The sequence below is a fragment of the Protopterus annectens genome, chromosome 7.part0 (genome assembly GCF_019279795.1).
Source record: "Protopterus annectens isolate FY-2018-M chromosome 7.part0, PAN1.0, whole genome shotgun sequence".
NCBI classification, from domain to species: Eukaryota; Metazoa; Chordata; order Ceratodontiformes; family Protopteridae; genus Protopterus; species Protopterus annectens.
In genome coordinates this window covers 70,796,667-70,822,880 of record NC_056739.1, presented here as the reverse complement: position 1 = coordinate 70,822,880, position 26,214 = coordinate 70,796,667, and the positions used below count along the sequence as shown (strand labels likewise).

Below are 26,214 nucleotides of genomic sequence, written 5' to 3'. Positions count from 1 at the left end.
TCCTAAGAAGGGAAGTCATCTTCGATTTATTCTCCTCATGTTTCAAAACTTTCACTTTGTTTGGGTCTTGTGAGGTCAGCAGATATATATGCAGTCCCACGATTGCAGATCTGTACATGTAATCAGTTTCAAGGAGGCCCATACCTCCTTCGGAATGGGGAATATATAATCTTGGTATGCACTGATTTGTATAAATCATATGATGAGCATGAAGCATCCTTTTTGTTATCCTGTCTAATCTATCCAACACCTTTTGGGACCAGTCAATCACTCCAAAACTGTAAGTTAGGACAGGAAGAGCAAATTAGTTTGTAGCTTGAATTGTGTTCCTAGATGTCAATGCTGTTTTCAGGATTAATCAGTCTTCTAAAATATTCCAAATTTTATTTAAATTTGTTCATGTTTTATTGTTAATCCTTCATCAGTTCCCAAATAGTTATACACTCCCTCTTGCTAAAGTTCTTTTATATCACATTCTTGTCCCAAACTGATGTTTTCTCGGTGCTGCAGCTTTCCTGCTTTAAAGGTTATTTTCATACATTTATCAAGACCTAATGATATTCTTATATCATCTGAAAAAGTTTTGACTACTTGCAGTTTTGATTTCAGTTCCTTAACTGATGAGTTGTACAGTTTTAAATCATCGACAAAGAGAAGATGAGAAGTCTTTATGCTTTGTTGCTTTCTGGGAGCCAAATTATAGCCATGACCTAATTTGTTAAGCAGACAGTTCAATGGGTTAAGGTCAAGGCAAAAAAGCAACGGTGACAGACAGTCACCCTGGAATATCCCCCTTTGGATTTTTATCCCTGCAATAATAATTTGTCCTTTATCATGGCTTAACTGCAAAGTGGTTTGCCACTGTTTCATGGTCGCTGTGATGTAGTTTATCATTGTAGGGTGTGTCTTATACATTTTTAAGCACTCTGTTATCCTTGAATCTAGGATACTATCAAATGCTTTTCTGTAGTTGATCCATGCCATACTTAGATTCTTCCCCTTTTTACAGTTCTCCACTATGACTTTATTTAACAACAAATGATCCATTGTTCCATATGACTTTTTTATTGCCCTTTTGTTCTATTGCCATAATTGAGTTTTCTTCTAAATGACTATAAACTCTTATCGGCATCAATTCCAGTGTATAGTTTATATGTCATTGGAAGGCAAGCTGTTGGTCTATAATTTTTAGAGTAGCTTGCAGGTTCACGCTTAAGTAGGAGAATTATTTTTCCTATTGTTAGCCAGGTTGGTGTCTGTTCAGGGTGCGCATATAAATAGTACTTACTCGTGGCTAAATCTTCATGTAAAGATGTTAATACTTTTAATCAGAAGTTAGGTACTGCATATGGGCCTGCGGTTTTCCAATTAGAGGCTTTTCTTAACTTTGTTTCAATCTCTCTGGCTGTTACTACATTCCATTTCATATCCTGTTCTTTTAAACTTCTTATTCTTTCTTTTACTTCTTCTGTCCATTTAGCATCTTTGTTATGTTCCACAGGATCTTCATAAATACTTCTCCAAATTGTATCTATTTCTTCTTTTTTGGTAGTCTTTCAATTCCTTTTACCTTGTTTCACAGTTCTCTACAAAACTATTTTTGGGTCATCAATAAATTGCTTATTTTGTACTTTTCCTTTATATTTATCTATGTATCTTCTAAGTTTTTTTGCCTGTGCTAATATTTTTAGTTTATTATTTGTGATAGTGCATGATAAATCCTGATCTGTTATAATACTGCACATTGCTTTTATCATGTCGATATTTCTGAGTATTTTTGTTGATGTTTTCCCTCTGTCTTAATTGCTGTATAGATTTCTCTGTTCAATACTTCCATGATGATATTCGATTTCTCCCCTTCCTTTCCCTCACTACCCTGTGATCTTGTTGTAGAACTTTATCAGTTATTAATTTAGCAGCATAGTAATATATCCTGTTTACTTCTGTTATATTGCATGAATCTCTATCAACAGTCCTAATTACTGTGCTCATTTGTTTTATCAAACTTCTGACTTTTTGAGTTTTATTGGCCTTCTGCACTCTATTTCTTTCATTGATCTTAATATGTCTATCTCTCTCTATTAAATTAAGCCACTCTTCTCTTAGCTCATTTTCTTCTAAACTGAGGGCACCTTTTTTTCTCCATTTCCTGTGGCATTCTGTAGAAAGTTCTATAGCATCTTCCTGTGGCACATTCTCTTCAATTTCATCCTCTGTCATCCGTTGCTCTGTCATATGGGAACTCACTGGCCTGTCACTCCTCAACATTGACTACGTCAGAGTTGCCACAATTTCCTGTTCCTTCCCTTGCTATCCAGCTTCAAGTGAATGTTTATACTGGTTTCCTTTGGAAGGCTCCAAAATGTCTTCATATGGCAACTGACTAGCTGCTTCCCGTTCTAGTGGTTTCTCCTTCATTTGGATGTCTATTGCTCTATCCAGCTGTGGTGCCTTCTGAGTTAGATTTTCTACACTGAAGCCTTCATTTTGCAGCTACTCCATAACCTCAATTTCTGTTTAACTTCTCCATTACTGATCTTCTTTTCTACTTTTCCTCTTTGTCTTCTCATTTTTTGTATTGTAAAGTTTTCCATGTCCAGATTCCTTTACCTGTATTTCTCTTCAAGTATCTTTGGTACTGCTGTTTTTGTATTGATTAATTTCGCTTTCTCCTTTGCATAAATATTACACCATATTAAATCTCTTTTTCTTTCCCATGTGCATATTTCTTCTTCAGATGTCTCCTGATCTTCCTGTTTCTCCTTACTTTGGGGATTCGTTCTGTCATGCTGCAATGTAATCTGTGTTAGACCTTTCACACCAAATCCTTCACTTCACAGGCATTCCATAACTTCAACTTCTATTTTGACTTCTACTTCATGAATCTTCTTTTCTACATTCCCTCTTTGTGACATTGTTTTTATTGTGAAATTTTCCATGTCTGGATGCCTTTGCCTGTATTTCTCTTAGAATATCTTTGGGGTTGCCTTTTTTTGTATTGATTAATCTGGATTTCGACTTTGCATAAATATTGCACCGTATTAAATCTCTCTTTCCCATGTCTATGTTTCTTTTGTATACTTTTCAAAAATCTCTAGGTTTTGTCGTTTATATTTTCACACTTCCTCAAATGCTTCTTTTTCTAAACAGATCAAAGTTTCTTGGTCTATTTAATGTTTTTCATAAATCTGTTGTATTAATGAACACAAATTTTTATTTGAAGCTTCTGACAGTTTTTATTGTGGAAGTATTTTTCTTTCCTTAAGGTCCATAATGATCCTTTCCATGGCCTTGCAGATGAGGCTAGTCAAGCTTGTGGGCCTATAATTCCCAGGGTCAGTTGATGGTCCTCCTCTGTGCAGAGAGATTACTGCTGCTGTCCTCCATTCCACTGGAGCATAGCCAGTTTGCAGGCTGTAGTTAATCAGGGATCCAAATGGGTCTGCTAGGTCTTGTTTTAAGTTATTTAGAAGGGCAGCCTGGGATGTTGTCTGGTCCCATTGATGTCATGTTTTTGGCCTTGGAGAGCACTGAAATGACCTTCACTCTTGAGATATTAGGCTGAGGAATGGTGACAGGTATACTTTGGGGGATGACTGGAGGGGACAGAATGGTGAAGTGAACATGTCAGCTAGCAGGTTGGCTGCTACATCAGGTTGAGTATGAGTTGTGCATCCACAACCAGTTCAGCACATAGCTGGGTATTCCATTTTAGATTTCAGGCATTCTTGGATGTAGTTAAAGAATGCCTTGTGATTGTCTTTAGCTAGGATGGCTATTTTTGCTTCGTAATTAGCTTTGGAGGACTTGACAAGATCTCTTATTTCTTTCTTTAAGGTAGCTAGGGACTGCTTCCTCAGCTAAGCCAATTCCCTATTGTTCTCAGACAGTAGTATCTTTCTGTTGTTGTATAGCCTTTTTATACCTGGGGTCCACCAGTGTGGCATCTTTTTTCAGCAAGACCTGGGTTTAATCCAGTCAGATACAACCGATTCTATACAAGTGCTTAAATGGTTATATAGGGCATTGGTGTACACCTCTGTATAGGGGTTCATGACATTTGCGTTCAAGGGGGCTTTGAAACTTCTTATACCATCATTTAGTAGGTTATTTGTCTCTGAAAAATTTGTAAGTGTTTTTGAGCTTGATGGGGTATCTGATCTTATAATTACATCGAAAGAGACTGATTTATGGTCCGAGCTTGTCAGGGAGGTTATTAAAGAAGAGGGGTGTGCAATGCTCTCCCATGTTAGAGAGTACTATGTCCAGGACATTTGAGCCTCTTTTGGGTGTGCTAACTGGCTGTTCCACAGAATTTGCATTGACAAAGGCCAAGAATTTCAGAGCCAGCATGTTTGTGGTTGTGGGTTTGCCCTGATTCTGTTGTCATTCAATTTCTTGCCTATATATATATATATAACCCTTACAGATGCGTGATTCTGAAGCATTGTTTATACAGGAGACTTTCCAAAAATGTGTATGTTTCAATCTGTTTAGCCTGAAATATTTTATTTCTGTTTCTGGTAATCTTTAATGAACTTGGTATTCATGTATTGTATAGCTTTATCCTGTGTGACAAAGATAATGCTGTGCTTTATAACCTAAAGATACAAATATAAAAGTAAAGGTGGGGGTTACACTTTTTTTAGCTGTTAGGCATGAAGGAAACCTAAGTGGCTATATCCCGCAGAAGTCCTTTATATGCTTATGGCTACACATTTATTCATTAGTGCTGTGCTATATATGAAATAACTGTTGTTTCTACAAATGTGCAGTACAGAGCTAGAGATGCATTGAGCACAATCATAGAGCTGCCAGGGTTTATAATGACTGTGGCATGAGCTTAGACCTCAGAATAAGCCTTGGCCATTGGAGGAAGGTTAGGAGCATTTGGTGGATGCAGCATCCTATAAGTAGGTAAACAATGGAATGGGGGGGTCATTGCCTTTAAAACTACCCTACAGGATTGCCACATTGGCTCTTCCAGACCACCTAAAGGTACTATACACCACTGCAATGCAGCATAGTATAACCTCTCTTCTGCTAGATAAGAATGGATTCATAAGATATGGATATGTAATGGATAAATGAGTGTTTCTTCAGTGCTTTGTTATAAACTTTAAGAATTTTTTAATGTTTCTTTTCAAGAACTCCTTCTACAAACTGATGACAGGAACCAACAACAAGTCTGAGAAGTTTTTTAAGGTTCTTTATGACCGCATGACCATTGCACATCAAGAAGTTAAATCCACAGTGTCAGTGAACGTGGGAGAACTTGGCCACAAACCACGGGAAGACAGAGACAGCTACGACCAGGGCTCTAAAGGTATCAAATTATTTCTCATCACCATTAGCTTTACCTTATGTCTATTATGCCACATACTGTCAATGCTAGATACAGAGACTATTATGAGACTGAATTAAAACAAAAAAACTCTAGGGTTCTTGAGGTTGACTTTCTACTCAGAGTATGAAAACTATAAATAAGTTTTAAAGATGTGGTGATTGTTTCAGTTTTGAACCTCAGGGCCTGTAATGGCTTCCACACATTTAGACCAGCTTTAATATAGGCAGAGACTAAAGGGTGAGGTGTCTCAACTTACAACAAAAATAAATGTACCTCAAGGCTGGTGAACCAGGGCAATGCACTTGAGTTTCTCCACATTCAAATCACCATAGGCAAAATCCCATACCACTTCCTTGCAAGATATAGGTCCCCCTCTATGACTCAGGAAACCCATGACATATATTTAAACTTATTGGAAACATTCACCATCCACCCCAATACCATATTCATGGGCAACTTTAATTACCTCACAATCATATACAACACCACACATGCTGACATAGAGATTTCTATGTTTTATAAGGACAAACTTCCTGAACCAGATTGTCAGCATGTCAACCAGGGGTGTAAACATATTCGATTTGGTTCTCACTAATATGGAAGAGTGCTGCACACTCCCTAATGTAATATCATCTCTGGTAAGGTCAGACCACAAAATGGACTCCTTTGAAGTAAAAATAAGACCCAGCCCAGCTAACCCTGGAATGTTCAGGAACTACTTAAGGCTAACTTCCTACTATTAAGTGATAACTTGGCAAAATTTCAAGCATCCATAAACCTTGAGAATACTGCTGCCTAAGCAGAACTCTACAGAAAACCCTGTACAAACATGTTAATAGCTGCTTAGAGATAGCTGTTCCCACCAGGAAGAAGTACAGAACTAACTCAAAACGCAAACCATGCTTGTGGAATTACAACATCAGTAGGCTATAAAACAGAAGAAAAAAAGTCATGGCAAACATTATGAGGTCTATCACCCAGTAGGATAAATGCACCCTCATCAGACTAAACAAAAAACTCAGAGGACAAATAAAGTCTACCAAAGCCAGATCTGAGGTAAATTTGGCCTCCCAGGTCAAGGATAACCACAAGGTATTCTTTAGCTATGTCTTCAACTTCAAAGACAATACAGAATTGTGTGCAGAGCTCATTGTTAATGGAGCCACCTGTACTGAACAAGAAGATATAATAAACCTACTGGCTGACAAATTCTACTCTTGGTCAGCAAAGTGGTGCAACAGTTGCATTGTCGCCTCACAGCAAGAGGTTCTCCAGTTCGATTCTCGGCTGGGATGCCTTCTGTGTGGAGTCTGCATGTCCTCCCTGTGTCCATGTGAGTTTCCTCTGGTTGCTCTGGTTTCCTCTCACGTTACAAAGACATGCGTCTGGAGCATTTCACCCCTGGTCTGCACTGAAAATTAGTTTTGTTCCAAGTCGGACTTTCCCAGTAAACAAATGTTAAATAAATAAATAAAATAAATAACTGTACCCCTCTCTTCCCTTCAACCTCCCCTCAGGAAATACCATCATATATAACTCCCCCTACTATCACTAGGGTGCGGTTCCACAATGCTCTAAGGCCAAGAACACTATATCAATGGGCCCAGACAATTTCCCAGGATGCCTTCTAAATAGCATGACATATGACCTATCCAGCCATCTGGAATTGCTATTTAACTGTAGCCTCCAAACAGCAACAGTCATCAATCATCCCTTTGCACAAAATTAGGCCATGTACAGACCCTAGAAACTACAGACCCATAAGTCTCACTAATTTCATATGCAAATCCATGGAAAGAATTATCATGGAAATGATCAGTAATGACATAGGAAACCTGCAGACACTGGACCCCACCCAATCTGGTTTCATCAAGAGAAGGTCATGCCTACATAAACTGGTGGACTTCTTTGAGAAGGTCACTAAAGTAATGTATGAGGGCAAAATGGTTTGCACTGCCTACCTTGATCTGACCAAGGCATTTAAGACAATACCCCACTCGAGAGACAGGTATATATCCCAGAGACTACCCCTTCTCTGGAACAGGCTCCCCATCCATGTGAAGCGGAGGTCCTCCCTAACCCAATTCAGGTGTAACTTGAACAGTTTAATGGCGAACAGGAAATTCATCCTTGGTTTGGCCCCTATATCTCTTATAGATACAGGCAAGCTGTAAATGATTCATCTCCCAGGCCCCTGCTTACACTTATCAAGGGTACCACAACTCGTCAAGAGATTTGGAATGCATGGCAAGACTTAAAAAGGCCCTTGTGGTCATTAGCCGAATACACACCTATGAACCTGTGGACCTACTTGTTCTAAGAGTTGCAAACCAACTATTCTGTGGTGTTTATAGTCAAGTATTTGAAGGTGGGAGTTAGATCTTAAATAAATTCTGCTCAGTCAGGTGCTGAGATGTAAGTACTTTTTACCCTTATCTTAAAAGCAGACATTTTGATATTAGCTGACTGTTAATTTCCTGTTAATTAACAGACAAGTTAAATCACTACAGCTGTTCAGTGTCTTTTTTAATTCTGTGTTTTTTAATTAGCTAAGTTCCACTGGATGTTTTAAATATTTTTGTAGATTTAATTTTATGTAATGTTAAGGAGTGTTTCTTCAGTGCTTTGTTATTAACTTTAAGGATCACAATGCCTTTTTTAAATGCTTTCAGGACGGATGGCTTCATTTATGCTGCCAAATGTGCAGCCTCGCTATAGTATGGAACCAGGGACACCAGATGAGCATGATATGAATGAGGCAACGGACAAGGGGGCAGAAATGGGGCCAGGAATCATGATCATGAAGCCCATTTTGCGCTTTCTACAGTTGCTTTGTGAGAACCATAACCTGGACCTTCAGGTCAGTAGCAGACTGTATGTGATCTCTTCTTTACTTATCTGTAATGGGTTACTAATGTGTAATGGTGGCCACTGTTGTTGTAGTACCTTCCTTGTGAAACAGTGTGACCATGGTGGAGATGGTGTGGAGTGCTGCTCAGGATACAATGAATTATAAAGAACATATTTCGTCATGTTAAACATCATGTTAGGTGTACATCACTGTTATATGTGGTAGTATGCATTAGGTAATATTTTATGACTGGGAAAATATTACAGGGTTAGTTTTGATATCCAGTATACAGTAGCATCAGATGTCACTGGCAGTATTTTACAAGCACCTCATGCTTTATTTAGCATGTGTTCTTGTTATATGGTGTTACTTGTTGTGAGCTATATGCTCTTGTATTATGTGAGAGAGTGTCATCTTCAGCATAGTATTATAGTACAGGCATAGTATACATGGAGGAACAGTGACAGTGATGCCAAGGGTCGGTGCCACTCATCCTGACTTTTTTTGCCTGTTAGATAAATGAGTGATACTATTAACCAGCAACCTGCATTCTTTGGCTCCAGTTCCTCATGTCTCTAGCATTGTTTCAGTTATGCTTCTCGCTTTTTTTTAATTCTCCCACTACCCTGCAAACCAGTCAGCCTTCAGAAAGACTGATCTTTCTTTAAGTGAGAAATACTTTTCCATGTAGTTCTTTTCTGCTATTTAAAATTTGTGGTGATATTCTAAGAGCTTTTTTTTGGTGTTGCTACTTCTAGAAGTGTATCCCAGACACAGACATGAGCATGTAGTGAAGCAGATGTCAGCCACTTCCGATCACTTACAAATTTAGGAGGAAGCGAGGAAGAGGATGCACAGTATAGCTATGGAAAATCAGAAAGACAGTGGTTATAAAGAAGGAGAAGAGTGCATCAGGAAATCAAAGAACAAAATCAGAAAAATACATGGTTTAAAAACAGTAAAACGTGTGAGGAAAACGTACCTAAAAATGAATATTAAACGGATGTCAGGCTTACTCAAATATTAGCTGAACAAGGGAGCTAATAAACAGTGCAGCTAGGAGAACAAAACCTGACCCACTAACATATCTGGAAACGATAAGAAAATCTTCAGGAGAGTCTTATGTACAGTAAATCCTTATCTAAAGGCCTACTTACCTAGTGAAGCATCAGACTGTGGTAAGTCGTTTCTAGCAGTTCCTGCCCCCAATAGCAGCCAGTGCTGGCTTTATGTTCATCCTCAGATGACATTGATTTTGGATTTGTACGGATATTGTAATTACAAGAACCATAAATGTGATCCTTGGAATGGTGAGACTGTAAGTCTCCAGGGTTGCAGTATTTCAGAGAATATCCACTTCTCAGAGGTACAGTGATCTTAGAAATTGTGTGTGTGCGTGTGTGTGTGTGTGTCTGTGTGTGTGTGTGTGTGTGTGTGTGTGTGTGTGTGTGTGTGTGTGTGTGTGTGTGTGTGTGTATTCCCAAATCTTGCCCATGTACTTTCGCACTACAGTGCGTCGTACAGTGGACTCCCGACCTAATGAAGGTAAACCATATATATATATATATATATATATATATATATATATATATATATATATATATATATAAGAAGTATATATTAGAGTAGTTATTTATGTATAGAGGTAGATATAATTATATATTCACATCCCTTAGCTGCTAGTGATACCAAATGACCTAATTTATTTTCTTCTTCATGCTTCAGCTAGTAAGCATTCAAGAGAAGTATATAAAAACAAAATCCATAATATTAAATAATACAAGTGATCCAATGATTCAACCATAATCATATGTGACATATAGGCTTTTAGCAGATGTTTAAGTGAACAGATGCTAAAAGTTCTTGTTTTGTTGAATGTTGTTACAATTCCAAACAGTCCTTCAAATAAGAAATTAATTTTTTCATGCTACAGATTCCTGGGATGTACTTAAGACAGAATAATAGGAATACGTTCAATGGGAAGGGCCTCTGGGATGCATTATCCTATATTTAAGTTCATTGTGATTCCAGTCTTTTCCATGTATTGCTTATTTTGCACCCATTCCATCTAATCCATGTCTTTAAGACCTACAAAACCCTATACATAAAAGTAGATGTGTTACTTATGTATTAGAGTTCTACACATTCTGTTTCATATAACTGTTAAATGTTCCTGTATGTAAATGTGAAATGATCTAGAGGTGCTATCAATGTATTAAGTAGCAACTGTACCGCAACCACACTTGATGCTTTGGATTACTCTTTCTGAGTCACAAAGTAGGAAAGCAGGTTAGTTTCTACTTATCCCCATTAATTGGGATCTATAGCTAAGCATTGCCCAGGCAAGCATCACATCAGGTATTATCAGCTTTGTTAAAATGACAACACCTATTGTCAGTTTTAATAGATTTTTTTAAAAATGTGCCCCCATACCCCCACATCTCTGTGTACAGTAACTCTGAGATTTCACAACCTTTGGGGGCAACTTACATATCCCCATTCCAGTCATTACTCTAAAATAACTACCTACATTTCAGTTAAACAAAGGAGTTGATATAAAACCGCCTTTAAGCAGTAGCAGTATGAATCTAATTTGTGTTTGCTTTCAGAATGGTAAGTAGCTAGTGCTAGCAAACAACCCATGTTATGGACATCACAGAAAAACAAAAATTAACGTAATGTACCATATGCTTCTGGACCAAATTAAGTATTTTGATGTTTTTTATCTCTCTCTCTCTCTCTCTCTTTTTATTAATGACTTTTTCTGCACCTAGAAATTCATGAAAATTCTTATATAACTATACTTCTTTAGTTGTTTTATTGGCTTTATCTGGGTTTTTTGAATGTAGCTTGCAGTTTTAATTTAAGATCATCATGTAGCTTTGTATAATTTAACTAATTGGTACAATTCATTTTAAGGCAAAAGAACTCACCATAAGGCAAAGCATAAAAACATTCTGGTGAAAGTCGCTACAAGCCCCCAGGAATGTATTACCACAAGTGGGCTTTATGCACAAAATAGAAAATAGAACATATTTACCAAACATCTGACTTACAGAGTAACAACTAAGAAATTTACTTCAGTTTTATTACTATTAGAAGTGAATGGTAGACCTCTAGTTTTTAACTTAATATGTGAAATAAATTCTCCAGCAGTGTGACCTACACAAACAAAAATAAGGAGGCACACACACATATACACACACACACACACACACACACACACACACACACACACACACACACACACACACACACACACACACACACACACTTACTTTCAGTCAGAATCCATCATATAAATGTTAACATAGCAAGGTACAAACAACACACACATTGCCATGCCCTTCTTTTGTACTTAAAAGTATCCATTGCAGTTGGAATAACATTACACATTTTGGAAAACATAACATGTATCTTAAATATAGTATACTGGCTTTTATTTTGTTTTCAGGAGTGAATATCAGAAATGCATAAAATTATTTGTGAGGTTCATTGATGAGATTTTTATCCTGTGGAATGGGGCTAAAAAAGAAATTGGTAATTTTGTTAATTATGTTAACAGTACATCTATGTTTTTAAAGTTTACATATAATTACAGTAGGAATGAAATAATTTACTTGAATACACTTATTAAACACAGCAGGACATATTTTAAATCAACAATTTATAGGAAACCTACTTTAAGTAATTCCTGTTTGAAGTTTTTTAGTTGCCATCCCCTTAGAAGAAAAGTATAGTGAAGGGAAGTGCATAAGGGTCACTAGGATGACTTCACACTTCGAGGATGCTCTGAATGAATTAGCCACTGTAGCCAATGTGTTTTTAACCCGAGGATACCCCCCCCCATTTGGTTGATGATATATGAGGGTATGTCCAGTCTCAGTGGGGGAGAAATATAAACCCTTATTGGGGGGTAGGACTAACACCTAATGGACAAAAACAAAATGGCAAACATTTTGAATGAGCTTTAATGGTTGAATAAGGGCAATGATCATGGTAAATTAAGAATACAGTAAAGAGAAACTTGAACATCTTAAGGCAAATCCACTCATTTTTCAAATTTTAAGGCCTGATCCTACTTTCACATTTAAGACAGGATCTAACTTAAAAGAAAGATTCAAACGTGGGTCACAATTTTATGACCATCAAGGCACCCAAAGAAAAGGGACAGTGAAGTGTGGTTCATGTACCCAATATCCCTATATTTTAGAGGCTGAAAATTTAATTTTAGAGAAAAATATAGGCTGCAAAGATATATTTGTAAGAGGGATTTGCCAGTCTAATGCAGTTGTTTACCTAGCCAGTGCTTAGGTGCCCAACTTTTTATGTGGGGAAAACGGAGAGACCTCTTTGAAAAATAATGTATGAACATATTTATCAAATAGGTAAACACAATGAGAATAATGATTTATAAGCATTCTAAAACATGTCCCCATTTAAAAAACTTTTGTTTTGGTATATTGGAGCAAATTAAAGTTAACCTTGCATTGGGGATATGAAAGGTATATTAGAAGAAAAGGAAGTGAAATGGCAACTTAGATTACATGCCTCACAATATCCTGCTATAATTGAAAATATTTCTCTACAAGCATTATTGAATAGGAAAGCAAGTATATTTTAACTTTTAACATATCTTTTTGTGCTTGGTTTGTATTTGTATGTATTTTGAAATTCCTTACTGTTTCTTTAAAAGTGTTTTCTACTTATAAGTAATTAGTGATTCACTTACATATAAAAAGTGGTGGGTTTTGGTGAACTGTGATTCTGATGAAGTCCTACTCTGTAAAGGACGAAAGAGCTTAAGCAAATTTTAATATTTCAATTTTGTGCCTGGATTAATTATAGTGTTGTTGTTTAAGAGGAGGTAAAGTCCGGTTTTGACTGCAAGCATTGCACTTTGTGGAGATGCAACACTGTTGTTAGGTATAAAAGGATCTGTTGTTTCTTCCTTGTTATAGGTTCCCTAAGCTTGGTGACAGTCTTTTCTACTTTCTGTTACCTGAGTCATTGTGCTAAAAGTTTTTGTGTTCTAGAGTTATTATGAAAAACCAGTTGCTGAACAGCAATCTTTCTAAACTCATCCAAATTATCCTGGTAATCCCTTATTTTCTGTTTAGCATTTTGCAGTTGCTCCTCTTCTTGTTCTGTGGGATTCCCCCTATTTTGTAATACTTTAACATTTGTCAGTCCCTCTAAATAATTATTGTTACTTATTAACCATATCTCCTTTTCTTTTATTTCTATTTCCACAACCCATTTCTTAAAGTCATCTCTTTTCAACAGATAGGTGGGAAAGCTCATGTATCTCATTTTTATTTCATTACCATGCGTTTTTATTTTAGTTATTATTGGCACATGATCTGAAATAGTTATTGGGTACATATCAAGACCTTCAATTAAATGCACATATCCTGCAAAATGTAAATTCTGTTTAGCCTAGCCCAGTTTTTGTATCTTGGGGAATAATATGTAAATTAAGTCTGACCTTCTAGTACTGAATTCACATCTTCCATGCAAAATATTTTCATAAAATTCTTTAAAAATCTACCCTATTTTATAATACTTTCCCTTCTGGGTCCCCCAGACACATCTTCACTAGTGAAATTCCAGTCCTCACCTGTAAGTAATATTCCTTGTTGAAAGCTAATTATTTCTCCTAGAATTTTCTTAACCTCCATTATAGCAGTTTTTGGTGGAATATAAATACAAGCCGGTGTAATTCTCCTCCCTTGTCGGTAGCCCCTTAGTAGTACAAATTTACAATTTTTATACTTTTTATCCTTTTCTATCACTATTGGAACTCCTATTGCAATTAATATTAGTATTCCTCATTTCCTTTAACTCATGTTTTCCACTGAATAACCTTCCTGAATAACATTTCTTTATCAAAATTACACATTCAGTTCTTTCCAAGTGTGTCTCCTGTAGCATAGCTATTTGCACTGTACATTCTTTTAATGTAGTTCACTACTCTTTTTTGTATTTATCTGTGAGACTATTCATGTTTAAATACATTACAGAAAGCATAATTTTCTTGAAAGGTTATTCTCAACTTTTATGTATAACAGTTGTTTTGTTAAATGTCTAGTTCCAGCTTTTCTGTTACACACATATACTGTTTGGCACGTTAATCTTTTTTACAGTTGTTTCTTGTCATCTCCATTTGAGCCTAGGTCACATCTTACAAAACATTTGTGTTTTATTGAAAGCTCTAAACCACAAAACAAGTCACAACTCCATTCCCCTTTAAAACCTAATAACACACAAAACTATGTGCATAGTCAAATATTGAAGTTTTAACCCCCCTAATAGGAACAAATGTTCCAAGCTGACAGGCACACATACTAACTTGAGATGACCTAAAAAAAGGTTGTCTATGCTAAGACTCATGGTACAGCCTGTGCTGCTACTAAGTGCTTTTTCTTACTTTTATAGCTGTCTCAGTTGGGAAAACACTGGCATGCTTTCAGAAAACATTTTCCAAGCCATTCCTCATGAGAATAACCAGACACAAAACTGCCAGGCATACATTTCAATTCAGTTTTATTTTTAATTTACTTGCTTTCACTTAAAGCATGTTACTGGATTAAGATAAGGGCCTTAACCTAGCAATCCCTTTATGCAAGAATGAGAAAAAGCACACTAATGTTTTCTTTTGTCATGCTCTTTTAACCAGCTTTTGCTTTTTTTTTTGCATTGCAGTGCCTACATTTTTTAAAACTGATAAAAGCAGAAAGAAAAGAAAAAAAAAAAGAAAAAACAGGAGCACTTATTTACATTAGTATCCCCATTACTCTTAAACATAACTATCAAAACATTACTCTATAGCATGCAAAGAAAATCATGCACTATTAAAATAGTACCATTAAGAAAAAAATGTGTTTTACTTACAGATAACTTTCTCCATTCTCTTCCACTTTCCTGAGTATTTTTCGAACTTTAATGACATGAAGTAGGCCATATGCTTTAGAGTCCCCTACAAGTTTAACAAAGTCCAAGAAAGTCCAATATTTCTAGATTTTCTTGTTCTGTCATGTTTCACAAATATAACTATTGCTTTGTAATCCCACATTTCTCAATTTCCAAGTTACTGGATTTATTCCTGTTCATCTCTGTCTCCCAAATCCAGTCTCTGCTTCATTTCCAATGTACTCTTGATTCTTCTTGTCAACTCTTGTGTTTTTTTCCTTCTCTCAAGCATTTTCCATTGAAACACTGGTTCAATGGCACGGTCTCCCTCTGTTCCCTGCTACCAGAAAAACAAGAAACACAATCTCCTTCCATCTCATAGCTCACCCTTTGCTGGAAAAATGTTTGTATTTCTTTGTTAGTGTGTTTTTCATTAAAAATGATTTTGTCTCTCTAGGGAAAATATTTTGAAGATAGCTGGATGCAGCAGTCTGAATCTCATGTCTACTTTTTGACATTTCCTGAATAATGGAATAAATTTACCCCTCTTCTGCCTGGTGTAAAATTATTTGTCATTCTTTACAAACACTCTGCTGTCTCCCACTTTTAGTACTTTGTTCTTCTGCCACAGTTTTGTCAGAATCAACTCCTTCTGCTGGTAGGATTGCATTTGTTATTAAAGGTGTAAGTTGCTTTCTTATAACCAGGTTTGGAGCAGACACACAATGTTCCCTTGCAATTAACAATTCCTGTTGTGGAATACCAGTCCAGTTGCTTATTTGTGCTTTCATAAAATTAATACAGTCAGTTCTTTTCAGCTTCTCTGGTACAGCAGAAAATCTCAGGTTTTCCCTGTGTGCTATATCCTCTAATTCTATTATTTTTTTGAAACATCTCTTCTTGGGCAGTCCATTATTCAGCCAGCTTTTTCTTCATTTCTACCTCTGATTTTTGCAGTTTTATCACCTCATCTAAATATCTGTTTAAAGTGTCTTCCATTTTTTCTAGCCTTTTGTTGTTTGAGTTGATATATTCCATCAGTATTTAGTTTATTTTAGTCAGATCTTTGTGCATTTGCCTTATACTTTCCTCTAGGTTACTGGAATTCATGTCTGAAGCTTGCACATCATTTTGCTGATCAGCTGCAGTACTTTTCCCAGTCAGAGTTTTTTTCCCTCACCTTTTGTAGCTAATTTTCCTAAAGGTCCTCTGTATTTCATTTTCCTGGTATCCAAGTAGTGGACTTACTAGCCAGTTACTGAAAGTTACCCAGAAATCTAGGTCCACTGGCCTTCTCTGCTAAGATTTTGTTTTCACACTGGGAGATCTAGAATTAAGCTGTTACTCAATGTGGAGCTGTCTTGGAAATCTCAATTATTGCTTTCTTGTTCTTTAAGCTTCCAATTCATCTGCAGTACTTTAACCTTTGATAATCCCCATATATCTTTCCCTCTTATTTCTACAGTATTTTTAAATTCCATTTTCATTTTATCCCACTCCTCAGCTATCCCTTCTAAAGAAATTTAAATCTTCCATAGCTCTTGAATAATTTCCTCTATCATTCTTTAAATTCCTATCTTTTTACATAAGTAGTAAAACTCTAGTGTCTCATTTTTACTTGATTACCCTGCATCTTTATCTTAGTTTTATTGGCACATAATCGAAATAATTGTTGGATGTGTTTTAAAGCTTTCAGTTAAGTACCCAAGCTCTTGTGAACTATAATTTCTGTCCACCTTAGTCTAGTTATTGTACTGTGGAGAATAATATGAAAATTCTGTTTGGGTTCCTGTTACAAATTTCATATCCGCTGTCCCAAATATTCTGATAAATTTCTTCAGAAATCTACCCTCCTTTGTTTTATTTTACCTTCTGGGTTCCCCTGAGACATCTTCATCTTCACCCATAAATAATATTCCCTGGTAGAACCTAATTAAATCCTTCATAATTGTCTTAAGTTCCTTAATAGTAGTTTTAGGTGGAATATAAATGCATGCCGATGTAATCCTCCTTTTCTACCAGGAACCTCTTAATACATAAATTTACCGTAGTTTTCACATCCTTCTCTATCATAGTCAGAACCCCTCGCAGGAACCGTATTATAACCTCCCTCTCTTCTTTGTCCTGATATTCTGTTGAATAACAATTCTGAAATTCTTTTTTTTTTACAAGTTCATATGCCCATTTCTATTTGTGTGTATCCTGTAACATTGCTACTTGCATCCTACACTTAATATAATTCAATGCTCTCTGCTTTTTGTCCATACCTACAATGCCATTCATATTCCATGATATGATTGATTAGGCATTCATTCTGATAAGATGCTATTACTTTCACATATTCTATGTGACATTTTTTAATATATGTTTCCAACTTGCAACTTACATGCACACATTAATGTTTGGCAGGCTGATCTTATATGCAATTGCAGCTTATCATCTCTGCTTGGACTGATGTCACATTTTCCAGACTTTGTTTTAATAAAACACTCCAAAAAAAATAATAAAACTGTGTATGTTTTCATCTTTAACCCTCAACCACTTTTAACTCACCATAAACACAGACAGCTATAGACACTTTCCAAAAAGGAAGATACCGTTCCATATATAGGCAAATGGCCCAAATATAAAGCTACACCCACAGGCTTTACCCATTCTAAAATTGTTTGTTCCATCCTGCACCCACACTATCCATTCTTGTCCTGTCTTAACTACCCCCATCACAGATTTGAAGACAACTCTCATATGCTCAGGTTTAAAAAGAGTTCCCTGACTGTGAAATTAATAGATTCTGCATTGTTGTAACTTTTACTGAAGAGATTTATGTTACTAGGAATGTATATATATATATATATATATATATATATATATATATATATATATATATATATATATATATATCTATATATCTATATATATATATATATATATGGACCGTGGTGTTGGTGCAGTGGTAGCATTGTCGCCTCACAGTAAGACGCTGTCTGGTTCGATTCTCAGCTAGAGCGTCTTCTGTGTGGAGACATGTGTGAATGGGCGTACAGTCATTGAAGGTAGTGTGTCAGGGCTGGTAACTCGGCACGTAAAAATCAACTACCAATCATTAGCGGACCGGAGTTTCACTGTGGCGACCCCTAACCGGGAAAAGCCGAAAGACACAACAACAACAACATATATATATATATATATATATGTGTGTGTATATATATATATATATATATATATATATATATATATATACATATATATATATATATATATATATATATATATATATATATAGAGAGAGAGAGAGATTTATATATATATTTATATATGTTTCCATTAATTTGAATATATAATACTTTGTTTATTTTCACTGAATTGCATATCTTTAAATATTAATTTATTGCGTTTTTTCATATGCATGCCTCAGGTTTTACAGTATGCGCATTTCCTGATTAATTGCCTATGACTGCATTTTATCTGTAACTCTAAAACTCTGCTTTTAGATAAAAAAGGCCAACTAATATTTATTTATTTATTTAATTTTTATTTTACATTTGTTGACCGGGATAGTCTGACTGGATACATGTCCATTTTCAGGCCCGGGGAGAAAAGCTCCAGCATAAACAGATGCAGTAAAAAACATTACAAGCTCATTACAAAATAAAGTCTCCAGGTAAATAGAATAGTGTAGAAACAATCTAGAGATATTTACAAAGTACACAAAGATAATCATGAATAGACAAGTTCACAGGAGAAAGGTTACCCCTGTTTACAACATGGGGAACAAATAGACAATAACTAGGTTACTAGTTTATTCAACATTTCTTAATTAGTGCTTGCCAGGCTTATTACAGTGGCATAGCCAGTTTAGTGCCAGGTGTTGTTTAAGTTTGGTTTTAAACTGGTCTATGGAGGAGAGCATTGTGATGTCAGCTAGAAGTAGGTTCCAGACTCTACTTGTAGAGTTTGCGAATAGGGCATCACTAGTTGCATTGTTTGTTTTGCTGGTTTGAATTAATAGTTTATTTGAGGATCAAAGCAATCTTAGATTGTTATAGGGGGTGATTATGTTCCTAAGAGCTGGTGTATGATTTGGGTTATAGAGAATTTTATTGGCCATAATCAGAAGGTTGTATTGGATTAGATTGGGTAGTTCAAGCCACCCAGGCTGTTTGAGGTTGATACAGTGGTGTGTCCTAAAAGGCAGGCCAGTGGCAAATCTGGCAATGTGATTATAACAGGTTGACAGTTTGCTGAGTACAGTCTTGTTTAGATTGGAAAGAAGGAGGGAAGCATATAGCAGTGTAGCAAGTAGAGCGAGCTATAGCAATCTTGGCTGGAGAGGTTAGGAAGGCTTTTATTCTATACAGAGACCCACGTTTTTTATTGATGGTCTTGATAGTTTGATTTACTTGTAGGTCAGATTTTAGGTTGTTGTCAATGATGACATGTAGTAGTTTTGTAGAGGGGCCAGGGGAGATTATTGTGCCATTGTTTGCATTTATAGTGAAGTTAAAAGCAGTAGACCTATGTGTTGGAGATCATAGTAACATTTTAGTTTTTTCAGGGTTTAATAACAGTCTCCGATCAGAGATCCAGTTTTCCACAGTATTGAATGTGGACTGGGTAGCAGACCTCAAGTCTGAGGGAGATGTAGCTGAGCAAACCAGGGTGGAGTCATCAGCGTATTGAATGCAGGTGACATTAGGGATGACAGTATGTAGGTCATTAATAAAGATGGAAAACAGTAGGGGCCCTAGTATGGAGCCTTGTGATACTTTGAGGGTATTTGGTAACAGGTTGGAGAGCTTGTTCTGCCAGAGAACAGCTTGCTGCCTTCCACTGAGGTAGGATGAAAACCACTGAAGGGCCTTATAGTCTAGGCCGAAGGTTTGCAGGGTGTCAATCAAAAGTTGGTGATCGACCATGTCGAATGCCTTGGATAGATCCAAGAAGAGAGCTGAGGATATGTAATTATTGTTCTGGTTATTATTTATGGTATTGGTGAAGGCCAGTAGGGCTGAAGTTGTACTGTGGTGAGGTCAGAAACCATGTTGATTATCAGACATAAGGTGATTTTGGATTAGATGGTGCATGAATTGTTTATGTATACATTTTTCCATTATCTTTGCAAGTGGAGAGAGTATGGCAATTGGTCTATAATTGGGGAATTCAGTGGATGATCCTCCTTTATGCAGTGGGATTATGTAGGATGTCTTCCAAATGGTGGGGGTTTTAGCCTCTGCTATGGTGCGATTAATTAGTATTGATATTGGATAGGCAATGGCATCAGCTGATATTTGTAGGTATTCGGCTGGGAGTTTGTCGGTGGAGGGGCTGCTAGGTTTTAGTTTTGTGATCAAGGACCGAATTAGAGCCATGGACACTGATCTAAGGCTGAACAAGAGTTGTTTTTTGGAGGTGATACTGTCAGGGCCAGAGGATCTAGGAGGTAATTGATTAGCTAGGGCTTGAATTGTCTCAGTACAAAAGCAGTTAAAACTGTTAGAGACTTCTTCAGGGGTTTTATCAATGGTAGCGGCAAGGATAGGTGCAGATGTTTTACCAGGATGAAGTAATTTATTCAGGCCAGCCCTGAACTTTTGGGGATTATTCTGGTTAGCAGTTTGTAAATTACTATAGTATTGTTTTTTTGTCTTGCATTATGGATTTTTTAGTTTGATTCCTAGCTTGCCTATATTTAATATGGTCATTGGGATCTTTGGTGGAGCACCATCGAGCCCATATTTTGTTTCTACTGATAATTTTTGTCTAGTCTCTTTGGAAAGCCAGGGTGCCATTTCTAATTTAGTACGGTTTGAGCAGACAGGTGCATGCAAATCTAGGATATCAAGGAATTTGTTGTTAAAAAATACAACTGCCTCATCTAAGGGGAGGTGTTTTAGCATAGCCCATTTACAGGAGTTAAGTTCCTGTTGGAATTTGGTAGGGTCAAAGTCCCTTTTGTTTCTGACTTTCCTGAGTAAGGGTTGTTGGTTGATGGCTTTTTGTTTAATTATGTAAGTGAGAAGGTGGTCACTTAGGTCGCCGGGAGAGTACGAGGGGTGAAGAGTTGGGGTTACTATTTACTAGTACCCAGTCAAGTTTGCTGTCTTTTGGCTGGGTTTACAAAGTCTGGTAGGGGTGGTTATGGTTTGTGTGAAGGCATGTAGGTTGATGTGGGTAGAAGGGGATTCTGAGGAACAGGTTCCCCAATCTATGTTACAGTCTCCAAGTAGTAGGGTTTCTTGGGGATAGTGACATGATAGCCAGTGAAGAATATCTTCAAGCGTGGCTACATTGTTGCCTGGGGGGATATACAAAGAGATGATGTTGATGCATTTCCTTTTGTTAAGTTGTTACATTGTTACCTGGGGGATATACATACAGATGATGCTGATGCATTTCCTTTTGATGAGTTGTAGTCTAGTGGCAAGTGTTTCTGAGTTATTAATCTGAGGTGGTTGATTAACAACTATGCTCACATTCAGCTCAGATTTGTAGAGTATGGCTACTCCACCCCCTCTTCCTGGAAGCACAATCCAGCCGGTGTATATTATACCCTGGTGGTAACACTTCATTGTCTGTAGTGTTAGGCTTTAACCAGGTCTCATATAGACAGCGAATCCCAGGGGAGTATACAGCCAGGAGAGCATGCAATTCATGTATCTTATTATTAATACTTCTAATATTCAGATGACAGGCCAGGAGAGAGTTATTTGGTCTGCTGATTATAGTTTTAGGGCTTAGGTCACTGGTGGAGGGGGTGTATTTATCAGAGATGGATGGGCCTGGGTTGGGGTGGATGTCTCCACTAAATATGAGGCTTGGTCTGTACCTTGTGATAATCCTCAGGAGTTTGTGTAAAATTTTGTAGTATTGTCTAGATTGAGAGGTAATGTGCAAGAGGTTAGTAAACTGAAAGAGGGACCACATAGGGCTATACTCTTTGTTATTAACATGGCTGAAGGTGGGAAGCTTTACATTTGGAGTGATAGTATGGCCTTTAGGGTACTGATAGTCACTAAACATATGGTTTTCATATAAGGTGAGTACATAAGTGATGAACAGAAAGGGTAGTAAGGTGTAGATTAACATAATGAGAGAGAAGTATCTTATTCTGAACTTTAGTTATGTATGACACGACAGTGGCAGATCTGATAGTCAAATCAGAGACAATGGTGTGGGTGAAGGGAAATATGTTTGGTGAGGCAATAGGATGGTGGGGACAGGGCGGAGAGTAAGTCTGGTTAAAGAAGGAGGGAAGCATATAGCAGTGTAGCAAGTAGAGCGAGCTATAGCAATCTTGGCTGGAGAGGTTAGGAAGGCTTTTATTCTATACAGAGACCCACGTTTTTTATTGATGGTCTTGATAGTTTGATTTACTTGTAGGTCAGATTTTAGGTTGTTGTCAATGATGACATGTAGTAGTTTTGTAGAGGGGCCAGGGGAGATTATTGTGCCATTGTTTGCATTTATAGTGAAGTTAAAAGCAGTAGACCTATGTGTTGGAGATCATAGTAACATTTTAGTTTTTCTGGGGTTTAATAACAGTCTCCGATCAGAGATCCAGTTTTCCACAGTATTGAATGTGGACTGGGTAGCAGACCTCAAGTCTGAGGGAGATGTAGCTGAGCAAACCAGGGTGGAGTCATCAGCGTATTGAATGCAGGTGACATTAGGGATGACAGTATGTAGGTCATTAATAAAGATGGAAAACAGTAGGGGCCCTAGTATGGAGCCTTGTGATACTTTGAGGGTATTTGGTAACAGGTTGGAGAGCTTGTTCTGCCAGAGAACAGCTTGCTGCCTTCCACTGAGGTAGGATGAAAACCACTGAAGGGCCTTATAGTCTAGGCCGAAGGTTTGCAGGGTGTCAATCAAAAGTTGGTGATCGACCATGTCGAATGCCTTGGATAGATCCAAGAAGAGAGCTGAGGATATGTAATTATTGTTCTGGTTATTATTTATGGTATTGGTGAAGGCCAGTAGGGCTGAAGTTGTACTGTGGTGAGGTCAGAAACCATGTTGATTATCAGCCATAAGGTGATTTTGGATTAGATGGTGCATGAATTGTTTATGTATACATTTTTCCATTATCTTTGCAAGTGGAGAGAGTATGGCAATTGGTCTATAATTGGAGAATTCAGTGGATGATCCTCCTTTATGCAGTGGGATTATGTAGGATGTCTTCCAAATGGTGGGGGTTTTAGCCTCTGCTATGGTGCGATTAATTAGTATTGATATTGGATAGGCAATGGCATCAGCTGATATTTGTAGGTATTTGGCTGGGAGTTTGTCGGTGGAGGGGCTGCTAGGTTTTAGTTTTGTGATCAAGGACCGAATTAGAGCCATGGACACTGATCTAAGGCTGAACAAGAGTTGTTTTTTGGAGGTGATACTGTCAGGGCCAGAGGATCTAGGAGGTAATTGATTAGCTAGGGCTTGAATTGTCTCAGTACAAAAGCAGTTAAAACTGTTAGAGACTTCTTCAGGGGTTTTATCAATGGTAGCGGCAAGGATAGGTGCAGATGTTTTACCAGGATGAAGTAATTTATTCAGGCCAGCCCTGAACTTTTGGGGATTATTCTGGTTAGCAGTTTGTAAATTACTATAGTATTGTTTTTTTGTCTTGCATTATGGATTTTTTAGTTTGATTCCTAGCTTGCCTATATTTAATATGGTCATTGGGATCTTTGGTGGAGCACCATCGAGCCCATATTTTGTTTCTACTGATAATTTTTTGTCTAGTCTCTTTGGAAAGCCAGGGTGCCATTTCTAATTTAGTATGGTTTGAGCAGACAGGTGCATGCAAATCTAGGATATCAAGGAATTTGTTGTTAAAAAATACAACTGCCTCATCTAAGGGGAGGTGTTTTAGCATAGCCCATTTACAGGAGTTAAGTTCCTGTTGGAATTTGGTAGGGTCAAAGTCCCTTTTGTTTCTGACTTTCCTGAGTAAGGGTTGTTGGTTGATGGCTTTTTGTTTAATTATGTAAGTGAGAAGGTGGTCACTTAGGTCGTCGGGGAGGGTACCAGCGGTGTACAGTTGGGGTTACTATTTACTAGTACCCAGTCAAGTTTGCTGTCTTTTTGGCTGGGTTTACAAAGTCTGGTAGGGGTGGTTATGGTTTGTGTGAAGGCATGTAGGTTGATGTGGGTAGAAGGGGATTCTGAGGAACAGGTTCCCCAATCTATGTTACAGTCTCCAAGTAGTAGGGTTTCTTGGGGATAGTGACATGATAGCCAGTGAAGAATATCTTCAAGCGTGGCTACATTGTTGCCTGGGGGGATATACAAAGAGATGATGTTGATGCATTTCCTTTTGTTAAGTTGTTACATTGTTACCTGGGGGATATACATACAGATGATGCTGATGCATTTCCTTTTGTTGAGTTGTAGTCTAGTGGCAAGTGTTTCTGAGTTATTAATCTGAGGTGGTTGATTAACAACTATGCTCACATTCAGCTCAGATTTGTAGAGTATGGCTACTCCACCCCCTCTTCCTGGAAGCACAATCCAGCCTGTGTATATTATACCCTGGTGGTAACACTTCATTGTCTGTAGTGTTAGGCTTTAACCAGGTCTCATATAGACAGCGAATCCCAGGGGAGTATACAGCCAGGAGAGCATGCAATTCATGTATCTTATTATTAATACTTCTAATATTCAGATGACAGGCCAGGAGAGAGTTATTTGGTCTGCTGATTATAGTTTTAGGGCTTAGGTCACTGGTGGAGGGGGTGTATTTATCAGAGATGGATGGGCCTGGGTTGGGGTGGATGTCTCCACTAAATATGAGGCTTGGTCTGTACCTTGTGATAATCCTCAGGAGTTTGTGTAAAATTTTGTAGTATTGTCTAGATTGAGAGGTAATGTGCAAGAGGTTAGTAAACTGAAAGAGGGACCACATAGGGCTATACTCTTTGTTATTAACATGGCTGAAGGTGGGAAGCTTTACATTTGGAGTGATAGTATGGCCTTTAGGGTACTGATAGTCACTAAACATATGGTTTTCTTATAAGGTGAGTACATAAGTGATGAACAGAAAGGGTAGTAAGGTGTAGATTAACATAATGAGAGAGAAGTATCTTATTCTGAACTTTAGTTATGTATGACACGACAGTGGCAGATCTGATAGTCAAATCAGAGACAATGGTGTGGGTGAAGGGAAATATGTTTGGTGAGGCAATAGGATGGTGGGGACAGGGCGGAGAGTATGAGGTAGAAGTTAATAGGATGGGTTAGCAGGGGTGTAGTTAAGTACCTATAAATGTAGAGATAGTGGGGGTGGGTGGGAATTGGGGGCAGGGAGGGGAGCAGAGCAAGCCCAAGCGCAGCGAGGCTAACACTGACTCCAAGTTTCTGTTTAGTCCTTGGTAAGTATACAGGGTCTGACTTACTTTGTAATCCAATTAAACTGGGGTTAGAGCAGTAGGAGAAGCTATATCTTTAGACTAGGTAATGGAATATAGTTAGGCTGTGTTATATGTTTATACAGGGTATTTATGAGCTACAGGTAGCATGGACAAAGTTTCAGGGCTATTTAGTGGGGGAGTGGAGTAAACTACAGTGATCAGGGATAAGTTCAGGGCTAGAGATAGTGTTATGGGTAATGGTGTTTAAATAGCAAATATACTTTAGGTGGCCTTAGACCCAGGGCAGCGTTTTACAGGACAAAATATAGAGAACAGTAAAGGCAATTAACCTTGGCCACTCGTAGGATGTACTTCAGGTAGTTAGTGGGTACTGGTTTTCAGGGTAGCTTCTTTCAGGCAGGAAACCCTTATTTTTAGATATTTTGAGGGGGTATTCTTTGGCCACTCGTAGGATGTACTTCAGGTAGTTAGTGGGTACTGGTTTTCAGGGTAGCTTCTTTCAGGCAGGAAACCCTTATTTTTAGATATTTTGAGGGAGTATTCCTCTTAGAATAATCAATGCTGCAACTGGGTCTGGAGGCACCAGACATTCTGTTCTGCAGTTGCATGGCATTTCTCATATCAAGTGGTAGAAAACCATCATTTTACATTATTTTACTGCACACTTTTATCTGCATGCATAACACCAGGGGGAGCCACCATAAGTTAATACATTCAAATGATCAGTTCATATCAAG

The 26,214-nt window shown here is 37.5% G+C and overlaps 1 protein-coding gene across 1 annotated transcript in view; it reads left to right on the top strand.

Moving 5' to 3' along the window:
* The window catches only part of ITPR3 (inositol 1,4,5-trisphosphate receptor type 3), a 2,403,054-nt gene that overhangs the window by 1,803,177 nt on the left and 573,663 nt on the right, over window positions 1–26,214 (top strand). The window contains exons 40-41 of the mRNA XM_044076491.1: window positions 5,149–5,326; window positions 8,020–8,207. Coding sequence (XP_043932426.1) covers window positions 5,149–5,326; window positions 8,020–8,207 — 366 coding nt within the window. The remainder of the gene's footprint in view (window positions 1–5,148; window positions 5,327–8,019; window positions 8,208–26,214) is intronic.